Raw genomic sequence first — 21,786 nt, forward strand, 5'->3', positions numbered from 1 at the left:
TACATATAGATTCACTGCATAGTGCTCTAAAATTCAGAAAATAAGCAAAACTGGAAAAACGGAAAGGTTTAATTTAAAAATGGGGCTCATTACCTGTGGTAGGACAATTAGTCTGGTTCGTAACATGAAAACGGAGTTATTTAGAGGATAATCGCCAGTGCTTTGTAGAACCGAGCTACAGATGACTACGGCGTTTAATGGCCAAAGCACATCGGAGGTCTTTAATTAATCTCAGGGCTGCTTCTTGTAAATACTCTGCACAGCACATGAGTTTCTTGTGCCGTGCATTTCAGGAGCACTGAGACGCTTCTGTTTTCTTCTGCCCGTGGCCGCTTGCAGGCGGGCTCCCACTGGGGGCCGCGTGGGGGAGGTGGGGGCTCGGAGCCACCCCGGGAGCCTGCAGTGGAAAGGCCCGACGTGCCTGGGCGCACGCATGCTGATAAGAGCATGGGGAGAGGCGACGGGACAGGATTTCCCTCAGACACTCCTCAGCGAGAAGTCCAGGTCAGGGCCCGGCTTCCACTCCTCCGCCTTAGTGAAGGACAGCATGCTCTTTACCGTTAGAAGATTCTTAAGGACCCACGATCTAGGGTCTGGACAGTCAGGAATCGGAGATACTCATTGTGAGGAGCCCCTCCCTTCAAGGAAGGGTCTTTTCAGTCAACACGAGTCACAGTCTTAGGGGAGGGGGGGATCCGGAGGAGGCAGGCTCCCTGTGCGGGCGGGGGGCAGCAGCCTGCCGTGGGGACTCTCCCACTGCTGTGCTCAGTCACTCAGAAATGTTTAATTCAAGTGAGCCCGTGCGCCCACCACACCTAGCGAGGAAGCGGAGGTACGAGGGACGTGGTGAAGGCGAGATAAACAGGGAGTCAAGGAAGGTCAGGAGGAAAACAATTTCTGGATCCTTACTTGGGAAACTGGCTTCACTGTGGATGTGAAATTTCATCCACGCTCGGATGATGGGGGTGGTGGGTAATGCTATAAAAAGTCAGAATTTTTCCAACACTGAGAATTCAAAACATTTACTACTGTGAGTCTTGGAAACAAGGAATGGTGGTTTAAGTTTTGAGGTGGGGAAGCAGAGGGATCAAAAGAATGTTTACTCTGTTTTATAGAAAAAAAATTTATGAAGTGCTCTTTCCAGTGGAAGACATAATTACTATTTTCTGCTGGGAAACATTCTGGCTGGTTTACAGGAAGGATCTGATAGAACATGGGGAGAGTTTACAGCCCGCGCACTCACAGGCTTGCTGACAAGGTTTCCTGTACTGAGGCTGTGGTGCTGTTCTCTCTCCATTTTCACTGAGCATTTCAGAATGTGCGAGCAGGGGCATCTCCTCAGTGCACAGCAGAACAATGTTAACGTGAATTTGATGAAAGCCAAGCCAGGCCAACCAACCAACAAACCCCACCCACCCTTTATCGTACTACGCAAACTAAGTAAATATTTTCATTTTCGGCGGATAATCTTTCTGTGTGTCTGCCGTTGTTGGATGGCTGAATTCACACACACACACACACACACACACACACACACACACACAATTAAAATATAAATATGAACATAGTTACAATCATGTGAAAGTATTACGCATTGAGTCTGGAAGACACATTAAGAAAAACCACTATGCCTTTCTAGTTCCAGAGGACACTAAATTATTTCCTACTTTTGGTTTACTCACCATGCTACAAAGATTATGCCAGAAGTAACCACTGAAATATGTTTTGGTAAAACATACCCTGGTGATTGTTCAAATAATTCACCATTCCAATGTAACAGCAAGCACAGTGCTGTCGAGGCTTTGACACAATCATCCACACGGAATGATTTTTCAGGAGCCATTTTGCATTTTTCTGAAGAGTTATCATGTAAAAATGAAGTAACAATTTTAAGTGCAGGACATTCGCACCCGGGCTGTACATTCTGTATTGAGATGACCTTTGCAGTTGCTGCCTAAGTATGACTTCAGGTCCTTGCAAATCTGCCTGAAAGAGCCACGGGCAGGCTGTGGAGGCCACGGAACCCACCACAGCTGCCACTCCTAGAAGTGCAACAGACCATATTCTGATGCTTTTCACCAGGAGTGAGACATGTGGCTGTGAGTATAGCAGGGACCTGCACACAAGGACTTCTTTTCCTTTGCTTTTGGCAGTGTTTTTCTGGTCTCCGATTATGTTTTTGAATTGAACTCTGGCATTTGTTAGGTGAAAATGACCCAACTAATTGTTTCCTTTTTTGCTTATTGAGATTATCATTCAGTAAAATTCACTAATCTTAGTGTTCAATTTAATAAACCTTGCTCTTCACATACAATCAAGATATAGCATAGTTTCCTTGCCCTAAGTAGCCCCCTCCTGCTCCTCTGCCCTGGTCTGCCTGCATTTTACCAGTTTCTGATCATCTAAGTTAACTTTAATGTGTCTATTGCTGTTAAAATTATTGAGACTTGTTCTAATGGCACAGGAGGATAGTCTACCTTGATAAATGTGTCACAAGCATTCAAAAAGAATGTGAACATTGCCATTTTTAGGTGAAATGTTCTATGAATATCAATCAAGTACTTTTCAGATTTCCTATGTTTTTGGCCAATTCCTTTTTGTCTAGTTGTTCTACCAAATGCTAGGAGAGGAATCTGAGTGTCTAGTGCATTAACATTTAATTATGGGTATGGTCAGGTTTGGGTCTACCATGTTGTTTTTATTCTAACTAAAGGCCCGTTGCATGAAATTCATGCACAGGTGGGGTCCTTCTGACTGGCCAGTGATCAGGGCTGATCAGGGCTATTTGGCCCAGTCCCAATCTGGATCTGGGCCGACTGGGGCTGGGGGTTGGGGGGGGACTATGGGAGGGCTCCAGGGTGTGTCTGGCCCATCTCACTCAGTCCCAATCAGCCAGATCCCAGCAGCAAGCTAGACTACTGATCAGAGTGTCTGCCCCCTGGTGGTCAGTGCATGTCATAGCGACTGGTTGACTGGTCAACTGTCTGCCCCCTGGTGGTTAGTGCACATCATAGTGAGCAGTTGAGCAGCCTTAGCATATCATTAGCATATTATGCTTTGATTGGTTGAATGGTCAACCAGTTACCAGATACTTAGCATATTAGGCTTTTATTATATAGGATTAAATCTTGTGTATCTTTCTTTTCTTTTTAATTTTTTAAATTGATTTTTACAGATAGGAAGGTAGAGTGATAGTCAGAAACATCAATGAAAGAGAAACATTAATCAGCTGCCTTCTGCACATACCCCACTGCAGATGTGCCTGCAACCAAGGTACATGCCCTTGACCAGAATCGAACCTGGGACCCTTCAGTCTGCAGACCAACACTCTATCCACTGAGCCAAACCAGTTAGGGCGAATCTTCTGTGTTTCATTCCTTTGTTTCTCTTCCTGCCTTGGGGGAGGGTCTGTGTGATTTGAATATTTTTAATTTGTATGTATTTAATTTTCCTGTTGGGTTTTTAGCTATTCATTTCAAAATTATTTTATAGTGTCTGCCCTAGAGATTATACATCTTTAACGTTTTACTGTCAATTTAAAGAAAATAATTTACAACTTCATGTAAAATATTGAACATCACATAGGACCACATCATTCATCCTGTCCTATCCTTTACACTATAGCTGGTATTTACCAACTTCTGGTAAATATTCATTTTTTGGGGGGGAATGGGGGGTGGGGAGGGAATCACAGTTTCCATCTGGTACATTTGCATCAGTCCAAAGAACTTCCTTAGCATTTTTTATACTGCAAGTGAGTGGGCAACAAGTTTTTTTAGTTTCCTTTGCTTGATAACATCTTTATTACATTTTCATTACTTTTTTGTTTGTAAATTCTCACTCCAGGATATTTTTTTCCATTGATTGTTTGGAGAGAGTGGAAAGGGATAAGAGGGAGAGAGAACAGAGAGGAAAGAGGAGAGAGAAACATTGATGTGAGACACATTGATTGATTGCCTCCTACACATGCCCTGCCTGGGGTCAGGGATTGAACTTGCAACTCAAGTATGTGCCCTTCACCAGGAATCAAACTCATGACCCTTCAGTTGGCAGGCCAATGCTCTAACCACTGAGCACATCAGCCAGGGCTCATTTTCATTCTTGAATAATCTTCTCATTGGATACAGAATTCTGAGTTGTCAATTGTTTTTCTTTTGCACTTTAAAGATTTGGTTCAAGACTCCTGGTATCTAATAAGAAGTGATATGTTAACTGGATTGTTGTTCTCCTGTATGCTCTATGCTGTTTTTCTCATGGCCTTTATCACTAGCTTTCAACACTTTTGACAATGGTGTGCCTTGACATGGGATTCTTTGTGTTTATTGAGCTTGGTGTTAGCATCTCATATCTGCAAATTCCTGTCTTTTTTCTGTTTGGTTCTTTTTATGGTTCCTAGTTCTCGGCTCAGACTTCTTGTTTCTCTGCTGAGCTTTTCATGCATTGAAAACATTTTTCATGCCATGAAAACACTGAGGAAAGTTAAAGTAACTGCTTTAAAATCCTTGTCTTTTAGTTCCAACATCTGGTTCATCTTGGGGTTGAACTCAATTGATTTTCTTTTATGTAAAGAACGTGTTCCATTTTCTTGGTGCCTTGGATGTCGGGAAATTTTGGGTTGCATCCGGAATAATATTAAGTTGTGGAGATTCTTGTCTGGGCTTGAACTGCAGACTCTTATTTGTGCAGCAGCGACAATCTCTGTTCGCATCTTCTGTCTTTAGCTGGGCTGCTTAAAGTGCAGTCTACAGATGTGTGGGAAAGGTTTAGTGAGAGCTGTGGGTAGACAGAGTTTAGGGATTCTTTCTCTCTTTCTCTTCTGAGATTCTTCTACTATTTTCAGAGTTTGTGGGTTCTCAGCTTATCTTTTCTAGTTCCCCTCGTGCTCCATCTCTGCTGTGTTGCCACGGACTGCAATCAGCCCCACGCTAAAACCTCAGGAACAGGAGGTACGTCTGCCACCTCCCATCCTCCCAGCGAAAGTACGTACACTCTCCACCAGAGCTTCCTGCCTCTGTCCCCTCTTCATCGACAGGTTGGCAAGTCTGGCCTTAGCTCAGACTTTGGGTCTTTGGCTGAGCTGCTCTGTTTCCCATGTGTGGTCCGGGGGTCACTCAGACGCAGACACACAGTTGGGGATTCCCCTCTGGCTCTTCCCTACTGGGATTCCTCTACTCTCTTCAGCACTCAGGCATTCCCAGCTTCACTTGGAGGATTCCCCAGGCCAGAGAAATGAAGCTTTTCCATGTGAGCTCCTCATCACCCCGCAGTCAAGACTGTGCTTAGCACCAAGTTAAGAGGCATGAACATGGAAATTACTTATATAACTTCTTATCTCCCTCCTCTACATGAACATGAACTCCCTGCTGTAGTCTGTTTGCTTCTATTCACTTTCCAGGACCTTAAACACAGATATGCTGGCATTATCTGTCCAGGCTTTATAGTTGTTTCTGCAGGGAGTGTCATCTGGTAGGGAGGGTCTTAATCTATGATACCTAGAAGCAGGTATTATCAAGATGATTTTCAACCATGCTGTATTAATTCATTCAATAATATTTAATGAGTAGCTATTCTGTGCAAGGCTGAGGCCCAGTGCACAAATTTATGCACCAGTGGGGTCCCTCGGCTTGGCCTGTGGGATTGGACCAAAACTGGCTCACCAACATCCCCCGAGGGGTCCTGAATTGTGAGAGGGAGCAGGCCAGGCCATGGGACCCCACGGGTGCACGATCAGGGCCGGGGAGGGATACAGGAGGTTGGCTAGCCAGGGAGAGTCTGCAGGAGGGCTCCAAGGTGTGTCCAGCCCATCTCACTCAGTCTTGATCGGCTGACCCCAGCAGCAAGCTAACCTACCAGTTGGAGCATCTGCCCCCTGGTGGTCCAGTGCACATCATAGTGACTGGTAAACCGGTCGACTGTCTGGCCACTAGTGGTCAGTGTATGTCATAGCAACTGGTTGACCGGTCGACTGTCTGCCCCCTGGTGGTCAGTGGAAGCAGTTGAGCAGCCTTTTCTATGTAGAAAAACTGACTTGAGAGTACTGATAAAATATGCAGAACCCACAGAATTATTATAATTTGTTAGTCATTTTAAAAATGATTTTTATCTTTTTATTTTTTTATTATTTCTTTTTATCAGAAATAATTAATTCTTTACTCATCACCATTAAAGAAAAGAATTCTGCAACTATTTGGAGGTATTAACTTTCTGGCATAAATTTCATTACAAAATATTTTGTAAGGAGTGTAATATATGACTTGGACAGTAACTGTGGAAGCAATGAAACAATCTCAGTAACTTCCATAGGTCAAAGTTAATAGAAGAGTCAAGATGGGGACAGAAGAATTTTTTTAACCACCACACTAGATTGTCTTCTTAGGAAGCATTAGTTCGTGAACCACAATTTCTGACCAAGCCAAATAAAATAATTCTATCAAAACTCATAGAGATTTAAAGACTAAAATCACACAGATTAGTATTTCCTTTTCAATGGAAATTATCAACATTTTACAGAACTGCCCTTGCAACTTGCCATTCCCTTAGTCATTGGAAACCATGGTTTGGAGAACTTGGCAAAAATTATTCTGCTACAACCCCCTGCCTCCAATTTTTATACCTTTTCAATTAAGAGTCTTAGTTTAGTTTTCATGACTACCCAAGATGTAATAATAAAGACTAAATTTTTATATTCTGGGATCACAAAGTAAATACTAGGCTTAATCAACTTCTTATCATTGCAAGAAAGAAAGAAAAAAAAAAAATTCTGCCGAAACTGGTTTGGTTCAGTGGATAGAGCATCGGCCTGTGGACTGAAGGGTCCCAGGTTTGATTCTGGTCAGGGACATGTACCTTGGTTGTGGGCACATCCCCAGTGGGGAGTGTGCAGGAGGCAGCTGACCAAGGTTCCTCTCTCATCGATGTTTCTAACTCTCTATCCCTCTCTCTTCCTCTCTGTAAAAAAACAATAAAAGAGAAAAAAGAAAAGAAAAAGAAATCCTATAAACTGCTTACAAATCTACCATGTGTTTATTTAAACAAAAATAATGTAAGACATTATAACAAATACCATGTTAGATTGTTTATCAAGAATGGCTATCCTAAAAATAAATATAGCATGTTTAGTGCAATTCCATTATTATGTATGAGAAAAACCTAGGAGTGTCTGAGCATTCCATAAACCAGCAATAGGGATAAGTGTCCAAGCATTTCAAAGATTACACTACATACAATGACTATCAAAATCTACAATTTAATTAGGTCTAATTAATTAGGTCTAATTTAATTTGGTTTAATTAATGAATACTTTGGGTTAAACAAATTGATGTAATAGTCAAATAGATTTGTGAGTTTGGAGGAGACAAAAATGTATGATTTGAAAGAAGGGCTGGCTGAAGTTTACGGCTCAAAGATAAGATGACCTGAAACAATATTGGACAAGCATTTAAATTCTCTTTGGCCTGTTTCCTCACGTGCAGATGGGAGTTCTCCTCAGGCCTCCTCTGGCTGTTGGGAAGACTAAATGAGAACCCTCAGAACTAGCAGAGGGCCTACACAGGACAAGATGTTAATGAGCCAGGCTGAAAAGCAGATGTCACTTTTTTTAAATCTTCACCTCAGGATATATTTCTTTTTACTGGTCTTAGAGAGAGGAGGGAGGGGAAGAAAGGAAGAGAGAGAGGAGAGCAGAAAAGTGCATCCCGACTGGGGATCAAATCAGTTAATGTCAATTATTATTGCATAGTTTCCTATTTACAGTAAAGGAGGGGTTTTCTTCTGGTTAATAAAAAAAAAGCATGACCCAATTTTTAAATACTAGATATGGTAAAATTCTTAATCCTCCAACTACTGATAATTTATTAAACTGAAGAAAAGAGGGAACGTGGAGACACATAATTGAGTCAGAGGTGGCCTGATCGTGATGTGAGAACCTGCGCAGACCTGGAGAATTCCTCCCTAATGTTCAAGTTGCTCCCTAGTAAGCGAACCAGGCCAGAGACACGCCCTGCTGTGGACGCAGACAGTGAGCGCTCTGAGCTGTGGCTTCTAACTCAGCTCCCGGGGGACACACCAACTTTATTTATTTCCTTCCAGACCCTGTAGGAGAAACAAGCAACTTAGGATCTCAGGGTCTGTTCTTTGTGTGTCTGTTTATGCACGATGGTCCAAGAAAACTAACTACCTGGTATGCCTTTCCCAGACTTCACGCAATACCAGTAAGAAGAGGATGTTTAGAATGACATTAATACTATTTACTCTGAACAGCCAAGTTGTTTAACTATATAGACAGATTTATCCAGACTGTATATTCCCACACAGGATATTACACAAATATTTTAGAAGGCTATGTCAAATAACATTTGATTGAAAAGTATTTTATTTTGTTGAAAGTCAATTACTATGCCATGGACTTCTATATCTTAATGTTTACTTGCCCAAAATTGGAATAATAATTCTAGTACAAATCTGGCTTTAGTTCTATGATACCAAAGAAACTTCAAAAACTCTCGGCTCATCTTTTTCAGTTGCCATTGCTGGTTAACTTCCCACGGGTAAGGGGGGAACTGTGCCCTTCTTAACAACCCAAAAAGTGGTTGGAAAGAACTCTGAATAATCTTAATGTTTAATTTATATTTTAAGAAAGAACAAGTTAGTAAGTATACACTATTCCACACTTTATCATAAAGAGCTTACTAAAACAGCATTTCCAATGTGAAACATCCTTTTACATTAATCTTGCATACAAAGCTATTATTACATACCCAACAATTATTTTATTAGTAGATATTAGTAAGCAGCCCAGACCATAATGTGCTATCATGTGGTGTAATACAAATATTATTCAACACAGTTTGAATCTTCAATCAACTTTAGATGCAGCAGTATTCTGTGAATTAAACTCTAGAGGTTTTAAGTGATTCATTTTATTATAAACACTCAATCCAAAAAGATGATTAAAATAATTGAGATAGGCTTGATTATAAACAGCCTTTTTTTCCCTCTAGTAACATCTGTGGTAATAATGTGCTATCATTTAAACCAACTGAGGATGATTCACTATTTATGTATAAATAAAACTTTAGTTTCTCTTCTATTACTGGAGATGCCCCCTCCCTTCTTTTAATATTCACCCACGATACGTTTTATCGATTTTTTTTTTTTTTTGAGAAAGAGGAAGGGAAAGGGAGAGAAGATACACCAATGATAGAAAGAAACATCAACTGATTTCCTCCTTTACATACGTGCCCCAACCAAGGATCAAACCTGCAGTTGGGTGTGTGCCCTCCCTGAGAACTGAACACACGACCCTTTGGTGCACAGGATGACTCCAACCAACCGAGCCACACCGACCAGGCCCCCTTTCCCCCTCTTTTTATTAGCTAAGTCCTCCATCCTCCATCACCTGTCCCTCTTGCAACCACAGTGTGAGGTAATAAGCTGGAGTTGGGGATACAGGTTCTTCTATGTTTCAGAACAAAATTAATTAGACCACATAAGGAGTTTATCTGTGACTTTGGCCTCAACAGGATTTTTAAAAAATAAATGTTTTTATTGATTTCAAAGAAAGGAAGGGACAGGGAGAGAGGAATAGAAACATCAATGATGAGAGAGAATAACTGATTGGCTGCCTCTAGCATGTCCCCTGATGGGGATCAAAATTGCAACCTGGGCATAGGTACTGACCAGGAATCAAACCATGTCCTCCTGGTTCATATGTTGATGCTCAACCACTGAGACACACCAGCCAGGCTTCTCATTACAGTATTGAGCAACCACTATGTACAGGACTCCTAATCGCAAGGAAGTTATAGATAGATGGTAGAGAAAAAATAGTTGACAACTACATACACAGCAGAAAGGATAGGATATATATATTTGTCAAAATGTAAATATAAAATGCTATGAGTATTTAGAGGGAGGCATACACAGGTTGATGAATAAAAGGAAAGGGTTTAAAGGTTGTTAAATTCATCAAGGCCTTTAATGAATGCTGAGAATTTAAATAAGCAAAAAGCAAAGGATTGGGATTTACATATTGGGAAGAGAGAATTGTGTAAGCAATTCAAAAAATGCAGGAAAGAAGATGCAAAAGGCACAAATAGTTCTGGCTGCTGGAGCCCTGGGCAGGAAAAGAAGAATGAGAAAGACAAGACAGTAACAGCAAGTTGGAATTAGCCTGTGAAAGGTCTAGAATTCCACTCTGAGGATTCCAGACTGTATATAGTAGCAACAGGGCACTGACCTCTAAATATTTTTTAATTGGAAGAGGATGTTACTAGAAATTTTTGCTCTGAAAAGATTCTTCATGAAATGTTAGAAGATAGAATTCCAGACTCAAGAATTGCAAGAAACCTTTGGGATCATCCTGTTTAATATTTTATAATAAACTAGAGGCCTGGTGCACAAATCCATACACCAGTGAGGTCCCTTGGTCTGGCCTGCGGGATCGGGCCAAAACCAGCTCTCCAACATTCCTCCAGGGGTCCCAGATTGTAAGAGGTGTAGGCCAAGATGAGGGACCCCACGGGTGCACAATCAGGGCCGGGGAGGGAAGCAGGAGGTTGGCCAGCCAGGGAGGAACTGCAGGAGGGCTCCAGAGCATGTCGCCCATCTCATTGATTCCCTATCAGCTGGACCCCAGCAGCAAGCAAACCTACCTGTCAGAGTGTCTGCCTCCTGGTGGTCAGTGCACATCATAACAAACGGTTAAGCAGCCTTAGCTTATCATTAGCATATTAAGCTTTGATTGGTTGAAGGACGACCTGACACTTAGCATATAGGCTTTTATTATATAGGAGTAGAGTCCCGGTGCATGAAATTCATGTGTGTGTGTGGGGTGTCCCTCAGCCCAGGCCGCACCCTCTCCAATCTGGGACCCCTTGAGGATGTCCTACCGGGATCGGACCTAAACGGGCAGTCGGACATCCCTCTCACAATCCAGGACTGCTGGCTCCTAACTGGTCACCTTCCTGCCTTCCTGATTGCCCCTAACCACTTCTGCCTGCCAGCCTGATCACCCCCTAACCACGCCCCTGCCAGCCTGATTGATGCCTAACTGCTCCCCTGCCAGCCTGTTTGCCCCTAACTGCCTTCCTCCGCAGGCTTGATTGCCCCAACTGCCTTCCCTTGCAGGCCGGTCCCTCCCAACTGCCCTTCCCTGCTGGTCATCTTGTGGCAGCCATCTTTGACCACATAGGCAGCAATCTTGTGTGTTGGAGTGATGATCAATTTGCATATTAGATAGAACAGAGGCCTGGTGCATGGTCGGGGCCAGCTGGTTTGTCCTGAAGGGTGTCCTGGATCAGGGTGGGGGTTCCCTTGGGGCATGGGGTGGCCTGGGCGAGGGGCCTGTGGTGGTTTGCAGGCCGGCCACACCCCCCAGTGACCCAAGCAGAGGCCCTGGGATCTGGGATTTATCTTCGATAATTGAAACTTTGTAGTCTTGATCAGAGCCAAGCTTCATGCTTGCACCTTGGCCGCAGCCATTTTTGTTGGGATTTATCTTCGATAATTGAAACCTTGTAGCCTTGAGTGGAGGCCTAGGCCGGCCAGGGTGTGCAGAAAGCGTGGCTTCTTCCATTACTGGGAAAACCCAAGCCTCTTGCTCGCTCTGTGGCTGCAGCCATCTTGGTTGGGTTAATTTGCATACTTGCTCCTGATTGGCTGGTGGGTGTGGCTTGTGGGTATAGCAGAGGTACAGTCAATTTGCATATTACTCTTTTATTATTATTTTTTTTTTTTTTTTTTTTTTTCAATCTTTTTAAAAAAATATATTTTATTGATTTTGTACAGAGAGGAAGGGAGAGAGATAGAGAGTTAGAAACATCGATGAGAGAGAGTCATCAATCAGCTGCTTCTTGCACACCCCCTACTGGGGATATGCCCGCAACCAAGGTACATGCCCTTGACCGGAATCGAACCCAGGATCCTTCAGTCCCCAAGCCGACGCTCTATCCATTGAGCCAAACCGGTTTTGGCAGTGATTCAATCTTTATATTTCTTACGAATTGATCACAATATGTCTATTAACAATCTGTCACTACATAGTTATTACAATGTTATTGACTCTTTTCCCTATCTGTACATGACATCCATATTATCTTTTTTTAAAATATATTTTTATTGATTTCAGAGAAGAAGGGAGAGGGAGAGATAGAAACAGCAAATATAAGAGAGAATCCTTGATCAGCTGCGTCCTGCACACCCCACACTGGTGATAGAGCCCACAACCTGGGCATGTGCCCTGACCGGGAATCGAATGTGACCTTTTAATTCATAGGTCGATGCTCAACCACTGAGTCACCCCGGCCGGGCTATCTTTTTTTTTTTTTTTTTTTTTTTTTTCAATATTTATCATTTTTTTTTATTATTATTATTATTTTTAATTAATTAATTTATTTTTTTTACATATTTTAATGATTTTTTTTTTGCCCCCCTCCCTCCCCCATATCCCCTCCCTCCCCATAGTTTTATGTCCATTGGTTGTACTTATATGCATGTATACAAGTCCTTCGGTTGATCTATTATCTCCCCCAGATCCTCCTCCCCTCCCCGCTGTAATTTGACAATCTGCTTGTTGCTTTACTGTCTCTATATCTATCTTTTGGTTCATCAGTTTATAATGCTCTTTATTATCCACAAATGAGTGAGGTCATGTGGTGTTTCTCTTTCATTGATTGGCTTATTTCACTCAGCATGATGTTCTCCAATTCCATCCAGGTTGCTGCAAATGATGAGAATTCCTTCTTCTTTATGGCAGCATAGTATTCCATTGTGTAGATGTACCATAGTTTTTGGATCCAATCATCTGCTGACGGGCACCTAGGCTGTTTCCAAATTCTGGCTATTGTAGATTGTGCTGCTATGAACATAGGGGTGCAGTCAATTTGCATATTACTCTTTTATTAGATAGGATTCTTTCAACTTTTTCCCCCAATGTTATGGATTGAGACCCCTTACCATTGGTGCTCTTTTTTTTTTTTTTTTTTTTTTTTTTTTTAATATATTTCTATTGATTTCAGAGAAAGGAAGAGAGAAGGAGAGAGAGATGGGAACATTAGGGATGAGAGAGAATCATTGATTGGCTGCCTCTTGCACACCAGCTACTGGGGATTGAGCCTGTAACCCAGGCAAGTCATGACCTTGACTGGAATCAAACCTGGGACCCTTCTGGCTGCAGGCCAACACTCTATCCATTGAGCCAAACCAGATAGGGCAATTTACCATTCAGACTTTATCGTGACTACTTGACTATTTTATGAAACCACTATGAACCGCTAAATCACTTTGTCAGAAAGCATTCCCTTAGGTTGAAATAGTATCTGTCTTGGTTCCGTATTCTACCCATTGTCCTATGGTATAAAATGAAATGCTTAATTTCTCTCTTTTACAATATAATCCTTAAAGTAGTTGACTTTTCATACTGCTTCATCAGTTTCTTTTGATCCTATGCTGCATAGTTTGCAACTCAAGCTTTCAGGGGCTAAAAGTCTGAAAACTACATTTCCTAGACCAGTGTTGGCAAACTCATTAGTCAACAAAACCAAATAGCAACAGTACAATGATTGAAATTTCTTTTGAGAGCCAAATTTTTTAAACTTAAACTTCTTCTAACGCCATTTCTTCAAAATAGTCTCGCCCAGGCCATGGTATTTTGTGGAAGAGCCACACTCGAGAGGCCAAAGAGCCGTGGTTTGCCGACCACTGTCCTAGACTCTCTCCAGTAAGGCTTGGGTTAGACTGTGGTAATGCGAGGAATCTGGGAGTAGTTGGAAGGTAGGAGAGAAACAGAGTGATTGTGCTCTGGTAACAGAGGTGGGCAAGCCAACAGGCTTCAGCAGATGTAAAGTCTTGCCCTGGCTTCCAGCAATCTTCCTGCAGCCCCACGTGGATGTGCAGGCAGGCCAAATCACCGCTGATGGCACTCCTGCCACATCTGAGTTCCTGAGAGCCATAGAGCCTTTCCCTGAGCTTTGGCTTCCCCGTCCTTTCAACAATTTCTTTCTGTTTGAAATGAGGGGTTTAATTTCCCTGACAGATTTGGTAGGGAAAACAGAAGCTACCGTATTTTTCCATGTATAAAATGCCCCCATGTATAAGACAACCACTGCTTTTCCAACCCAGACAAGAAAGAAATCAATAGTTTAAACATTTTGCTGGTTTTCCTCTTAAAATAGTCTTCTTTTTTGCATCTCAAGAAGTTGCTCTTCCTGTTTTCTCCACTGTCTGATCATACACTCAGTGGGAGGAGGTCCAAATTGTCTCTCTGCAGCTCTTTTTCCATGCTCTTTTGCACAGCTGATTACATTCAGTTTGGATTTTGCAGAGTAAGACAATCCCTTACTGGCATTTATCTTTTTATTTTTTTGCATCTTTATGGGTTCAGAACGCTCCTGTCCCTGTTGCATCTGGCACTCTCCACCTCCAATTACAGCATGAGCTGACATCAGTAACAATAAGGCCTGTGATCGGAGGAAGCCTGTTTGACAAGGCATGGGCAGCTACACACCTGTGGGGTGCCCTCCTTGGCTGACTTCCATATATAAGATACCTCTTGATTTTCAGTCTAACGATTTTAGAAAAAAAAAAAAAATAGCATCTTATACACAGAAAAATACAGTACTCCCTATAACTAAAATATAAAGAATTTTCATGGAAAATAGAGGTTTATGCAACTACAGGAAAAAATAGGTAGGCAAAGATCAGGGAAGCTGCAACGGAACAAAGTCAACAGCATTGGAGAATGGCTCTCAAGAGCTCACTGCAAGTTGCTGAAAACCTCAACACCTCTGGAGGCCATCAGCGACCTTTGCCACCTACAGCACCGAGTCAGGCTACAGCAGGATCTGCCTCTGGAGAAAAATGGCCTCTTCTCATCAACCTTCCAAATCTCATCCACGTGACTTTCTCTGGCAGACTCTAACTCAGAACTACACAACAAGAAGGATTCTGGGAAATGCATCCTGGTTCTCTCTGTAATGCAGAAGAGACTGGAGAAGAGGGTGATGGTGATACACAGGTGACAACAGGTGAACTAGCTCCTGAATCATATTTTTCTTATGCGCCATATCCCAACTTTTATCATTTTATGTTTCTTCTTTATGTTCATATCTTACTACACTGCCTGCTATTATGATCTGAAAGGTAACCCCTTTATCATAAATGAACTCTTCCTTATAAAAGATATCCCCATCAACTATAATTAAAAATATTTAAAAAATGCCCTCAGATTAATAATTTTTCCTTATATCATTTCTTTCATCTCCTGAGAGAGAAAACTGCTACGAAAATTTATGCAGTTTTGTGCTTTGTAGAGAACAATAATTTTGTATATGTACAAACAGAATTACATCTTAGAAATGGAAAGGTTCTTAAGAGTCACATAGTTAGATTTCCCAACCAATATTTGAGTCTTTACAATTGGAATGATAAGTAATCACACACGTGCTCCTTACTTTTTGCTCTTGTGGCCAACGTACCTCAACACTCTTTCTACTGCACCTGAACTCGGCCCTGGAATCTTACTCCATTCACCACCCTAGCCAGCTAGTACTGATAGTTAAGAGCATCCCTGCCAAGTGGCCATTAGCCTATTCCCCTAACATCTCCATGCAGTGAGAATGAATACATCACTTCCCAAAAGTTGCCCCTTCCACCTCTAAATAATTCCATCTGCTAGAAAGTTCTTCCTTATATGGACCTGAAATGCAAGTTCCTGAATGTAGCTTCTACCCACTGGTCCTATTCCTGAGACCAGAAGGAACAAGTCCAAAGCTGCTTTCATAAACAACTGTTCCAATACTTGAACACAAGCCTCTTCTGCTTGAGTCTTGCCTTCTTAAAGCTAATAACAACAATATGAGTTCCTCTAACCACTTCCAGTGTTCCTTCACAATTTTGGTGATTCTCTGGAAGTTTTCCAGATTGTCTCAAGGTGTGGCATCCAAAAATTTGCTCTGAATTGTCGAGTACAGACAGCTCCCACACATTAGTAGCATGTATACGCAAAGTTTGTTGAACTGCACACTGTTTAGCAAAGCAGAGTCAGACTTCTAACCATGACAGACTGGGCCAACCAATATCTGAAAGTTGTCTTTGAGACCCACACAGATCAAGTACAAACCCACTTCCGAAAACAACTCTTCCAACACTTGCAGACCAATTCTTTAACTAGTCTGTCAGAACCATTTCCCCCTTTACTATATTTTAATTTTTTCCTACATTATCTTCTAAGTGTTTTACGTATTCGGTCTTAAGCTAACAGCAGTGCATCAGAGTGGATGCTTGGCCTCTTCATAGTGTTTTATCACAACCAGCTCTTCCAAGTCACTGTTGGGGGTTGCGTTTTCTGCACCATCACTAAACCACTGCTTAACGAGGGCTTGAGAGAGACTGTTGTAGGATGTGAAAATAGTTTCAGTTCAATAACAGAGCGTGTGAGACAACTGCACGTTAGTCTCGTAGCCTCACCGGAGCTCCACCGTATAGAAACAGCAGCGTGTGCACACACAGTGCTGAGCAACAGCGGCTACTTCTGTTCATCAGCAAAAATGGCACCACCGTGCGTCCCCAAACTATGCCCTTTACCTTTTTCCTGAGAAAATTAGTCTTTTTATTTTACTTTTGAAAATTAGTCTTGAAATATGATTTTCATCCTGAATCTCTTCAGAAACACAGCTAACACACAATGTAGATGTCTTCTTAAAACACAACGTTCCCTACGTCTTTCATAAAAGGCTCCTCTTACCACAGATAGACCCAAGCACAGAGAAAACAGTGTGGCGATTATGAGCAGGGACTCTGGAGCCAGACTGACTGGAAATGAATCAGTTTTATAATTTTCTAGTTTTATGACTTGGGTATGTTACTTACCTTCTCAGTGCATTAGTCTGCTCAGCTGAAAAATGAGAATGATGGTACTGACCCCCCACTTCCTTAGAGGGTTGTTGTGAGGATCAAATAAGTTAATCTATGTAAGACACTTACAACCCCACCCGCACTGAATAAACACCAGGCCATTGCGGCAAATGTCATCATCACCACCTTCACCTTCCCATCAACCCTTGATGATACTTAGAAGAATGAATTTATTTCACTGGGTTAAAAAAAAAAATAAGGTGCTCCTTAATGTAAATTACTCACACTATATGCAATGGGATGAAGGTATCAGTTCTCCTTTTGCTACTTTGGGAAAACTGTGAGAACCCTTCTTCATCACAGTCTGCGCATCAGTGTACAGGAGAGTGTACATCAGTGTATAGGAGAGCGGACATCAGTGTACAGGAGAGTGGCGATAGTTAGGGAGCCTCTTCTAGTGGAAATACTGGGTAAGTGGTCTGATTCTGAGCAGAGGCTGCTCAGACACTGAGTGCGAGAGCGTGTGTTTCATTTGCCCGTCCTACCTTCAGCCTGTCTTTGGGCAGAGCAACAATTCCTTGCTTGATGATTTCCAGGACCCGTTCCACCGAGAGCTCAGCGCCAGCCTGTAGCAACCTGGAGCTGAAGAAGGTGATCACCTGGAATGCAGAATGAGATTTTTTAAACAAGTAGACGTAGGAGATGTATTTTCAGCTGTTTTTTTCACATAGTGCCTTTCTCACATGGTCGCCAAACTATCATAACTGCACGTCTTACCGTGACCTGGCTTTTCTCACTAGCCCTCCTAACTGCGTCCTCTCCATAGAGTTTGATGTCTGAGTCACAGTCAGCCTGAGTATTCAGGGCTCGTTGGCCATCCTGCGGTTAAGCAGGCTCCTGAATCTGCTTTCTTGTGCTGCCTCACCTTGTGTTTATATCTAAGTTGGAGAGAAGCAGCTATTAGAAGGTAGAGAAAGAAAGCTAAAGCTTAAAGCCTGTTAATACTGAGGCTTCATAGTAACTAAGAAGAAGAAAAAAAAAAGTGAAATAAGAAAGAAATGTGAAGATAATGGCTAAAATGATGTTCTGGGCAGTCTTTATACATTTAACTTTCCCACCACACTTACATCATGATCAGCACAGATAATCAACAGCAAGCTATAATTACTTCTGCTCATGTCACAGCACAGCCATAACTAAGCAGCGGCATTCTGTCCCTCAATATCTGTCACAAAACACTAAAAGACTATCATATCTTAGCAAATCATTTTAGCACCACAGTGATAACAAATCAAGACATTGTCAATCCCTTGTTATTCAAGAACATCACACTTGATTTAACCTTGTTCGCCATTTGTGGGGCCGCCATATTGGCAACTGAATGAACTAGTCTGGAGTTCAGTAAGGAGGGTTGGGTATGAAAATACACAAAATCTAACTTGAATTTTACAGTGAGCAGAGATAAAAATAGTTCTTGCCTTTATCATACACATCCGTTATTGTTCACCACCTCTGTTCTTTACTTATTTTTTATTTTTAAAAATATTTTTATTGATTTTTTACAGAGAGGAAGGGAGAAGGATAGAGTTAGAAACATCAATGAGAGAGAGACATCGACCAGCCACCTCCTGTACACCCCCCACTGGGGGCGTGCCCGCAACCAGGGTACATGCCCTTGATCAGAATAGAACCCGGGACCTTTCAGTCCGCAGGCCTATCCACTGAGCCAAACCGGTTTCGGCTGTTCTCTACTTATATTAAGCCATGAAATTTCTTCTCTCGATTGTGTGGTAACCCTATTTTGTCCTGCTGCCTATTCAGCCAGCTCATTTAATCTTATGAGTTAGATGGGAGGCATGCGTCCCACTGGCTAATAGAAATTTGGCCACTTGAAAAACACTTGTCTAACTCCTTCTGCAGAAGTTAAAAGCGCTCCAAGGTTAGTCACTCCTGTCTCAGATATTTAACATTGCTGAATGTCTTAATGAAAAATATCAACTCTCAACTCCCTGTCAGCTAAAAATAACAGCAGATTCATAGTGTCCTCTCCCAATACTTCTCAAGGTTAACTTCGTGAAAAAAGAAATAGTAAAGACTTGCTTAAGCCAAAATTTCAGGGGCATTTAGGGGAGAGAAGGTAAAGTGCTGAAAGAAGCAAAAAGTAGAGATGTTATTTATATCTCTGCTATGGCATTTTTTTCAAAACATGTAAAAAGAGTTTAAAATGTTTCTGAATAAATTTCAGAATAGTGTGCCTAGCACTATTTTGGATGGCAGTGTTCAACAAAAAGTTGTTGGAAAGCTTGCTCATTTGGAATCTTACTTAGGTTTATCCTAGTGAATGTTGAAAGCATAGAGTTTATAATGGATTGAAGGGTCTGAGTGACTTATTAGCTAAGTGACCTGAGCCAGCCTTTTTCCTTTCATGCGCTGCTTTGCTTCAATGGGATTGTTGAAGATTCAAACGAGATAAGGTATATGTAAATGACTTACAAAGCAAATATGTAATCATTATCTAAGACAAAGATTCTTAGGCTTGGATTTATGTTAAAATCACCTGGAAACCCTCTCTCTTATCTGGGATAATGGTTAAATCTATTTTAGGATATTCATAATATAGATATTAAGATGTGAGATTTTCAAAGGATTGATATTACATAAAAATGTTAATGATCTAAATGTTAGGTAATATATGTTTGTGTGTATATATGTCTGTACATATAAGATATATACACACGGAATGCAACAATTGTTATAGCAGAATAGAGGGCAAATATAGTTAATATTAAAGAGACTCTATTATAGTTTTTATCAAGGTTTGTTAAACTCCTCTACTTTAATATTTAAAAAAGAACCATGATAAATATCTCCATTTACACTTACCAGATCAATATTTTGCATTATATCCTGAAAAGAAGGATGAGTTCGGAATTGCTCAAAGAGATCTCGTTTGTAAAGCAGTGCATACACCAAGTTTGGGTTGTGGTGAAGAGACGTTGTCAGGCAGGAATTGATGATCTCTAACATCATTCGGATCACTTCCTCGATGACATTTAGGTCTTGTGCCTGATAAAGAAAGACAATACCCACACAGAGTCAGTGTTTTACTCCTTAACACAGAACTAATTGGAATGAGAACCATAAAACTTAAGAGCCATTACGAGCCCTGACAGGTTTGGCTCAGTGAATATAGCATTGGCTTGCGGAATGAAAGGTGCCTGGTTCGATTCCGGTCAAGGGCATGCACCCTGGTTGCAGGCACATCCTCAGTAGGGGGTGTGCAGGAGGCAGCTGATAGATGTTTCTCTTTCGTCGATGTTTCTCACTCTCTATCCCTCTCCCTTCCTCTCTGTAAAAAAAAATCAATAAAATATATTAAAAAAAAAAAGCCATTATGAGTACCTTTGTCAGGTTCTTTTCAATAAAAGTTCTATCCCAGTTCTCAATTTCTAGCAGCGAACCTGGTGCCAGTATGTTGCCTCCCACCTGGCACCTTTCACTGCCTCCTGCACACGGGGATTGAGCCGGCAACGGAGGTACGTGCCCTTGAACATGCCCTCGAACAGAATTGAGGTTGAGGTCCTTTAGTCTGCGGGTCAATGCTCTGTCCACTGAGCCAAACTCACTAGGGCTCAGATGATATTTAAAGAAGGTTGCTATTGGATTATTTTCCATAAAGATTAAGTGAGGTAGCATTTGTAAAGCCCTTAAAACAGTGTGTAACACATGGTAAGTATCACATGAGAGCTTTTAAAATATAAAAACAGATACATCAAAGTATTTTAAAGGATAAAAGTCATTTTAATTTTGGACATATTACAAAAAAGAACAAAAAGATAAAAATGCCTTTAGAAAGTTAATAAATTCAATTATTATAACTGCAAATAACTTAGAAATCACATTTCTTAGCCTTAACTATAAGTCTCCAAATTCAATTTCTATTAATTTACAAGACTGATCCTTTAAAAAAAGCCAAAACAGGTCCATCAGAGGATAATGCATAGGAAAATTGACTTACATTTATGGAATAACAAAGTTTTATAAAAACACACGTTTTTAAAAACTATTTCCTCTGTACTGTTAAAACTAGCTTTGTCAGAAAACTAGCTTTGTGATGGCTAACTGGTGGAGCAGCAACATACATGCAGAATATTGCACCTTTTTCATTCATGGTATTGTATTTTTCAAACACACAGCTTCCATTCCAGGAATGGATCCCAGGTCAAACAGACTTTGTCCTCAAAAAAACATCAACAAATCCCAAACATCCCAAAACACACACACAGACACACACACACACACACACACACACACACACACACGCACACACACTCTTCACTGCAGACGATCTCAAATGTAAAGACCAGGACCCTGAGAAAATGGTCGTTTTCCGTGGTTCTGTGGTTTTCGTATATGTTGGTAATGAACACCGAGCGAGCCCTGTGCTAAGTAGTGATTTCATGTCAAAGGGACAAGTTGGCAGTTGTGGGAGTATCTTACCCTGTCAACAGCACTCATGGCTGCCTCATTATATAAACTTCCTTTTCCCTTTTAAGAGGGAATTTATACAGTTAAATAGTTTCAAATCATTTATTTTTAGTTTCCTTAAGAGAAGCATATGTATCTTGTTTGTATTAGTTTTGGGGGGATTCCAAAAGAGTTGTCTAAATTTCCTGCATTTTTAGCAGAAAATAAAACCTTCAACAAAATTAATGGATGCTGCCCAAGTGGGGAAGCGGGGGAGGAAACACACAGGCAGGCCTCTTTCTAACGTTAATGTGCAAATGGCCTTCGGATCCAATCATTTGGTGATAGACCCTTGTTATCTTCGTGTTGTTAATTCACTGGCACACACACTGGAAAGCTTTGTAACCACGCTATTTCTAGCCTGAACTGGATCTGTCCCAGCATATCGAGCTTCTTATAGCAAGAACT

The 21,786-nt window shown here is 41.4% G+C and overlaps 1 protein-coding gene across 4 annotated transcripts in view; it reads right to left on the reverse strand.

Annotated features, from left to right (window-relative positions):
• DYM (dymeclin) overlaps positions 1-21,786 on the reverse strand; it is a 233,669-nt gene that overhangs the window by 19,738 nt on the left and 192,145 nt on the right. For all 4 annotated transcript variants that reach the window (XM_036419857.2, XM_036419859.2, XM_036419858.2 and 1 more), the window contains 2 exons: positions 19,735-19,917; positions 17,397-17,510 (listed from right to left, as the gene is read on the reverse strand). In XM_036419857.2, coding sequence (XP_036275750.1) covers positions 17,397-17,510; positions 19,735-19,917 — 297 coding nt within the window. The remainder of the gene's footprint in view (positions 1-17,396; positions 17,511-19,734; positions 19,918-21,786) is intronic.

The sequence above is a fragment of the Pipistrellus kuhlii genome, unplaced genomic scaffold, assembly GCF_014108245.1.
Source record: "Pipistrellus kuhlii isolate mPipKuh1 unplaced genomic scaffold, mPipKuh1.p scaffold_m20_p_6, whole genome shotgun sequence".
In the NCBI taxonomy this organism is placed as follows: domain Eukaryota; kingdom Metazoa; phylum Chordata; class Mammalia; order Chiroptera; family Vespertilionidae; genus Pipistrellus; species Pipistrellus kuhlii.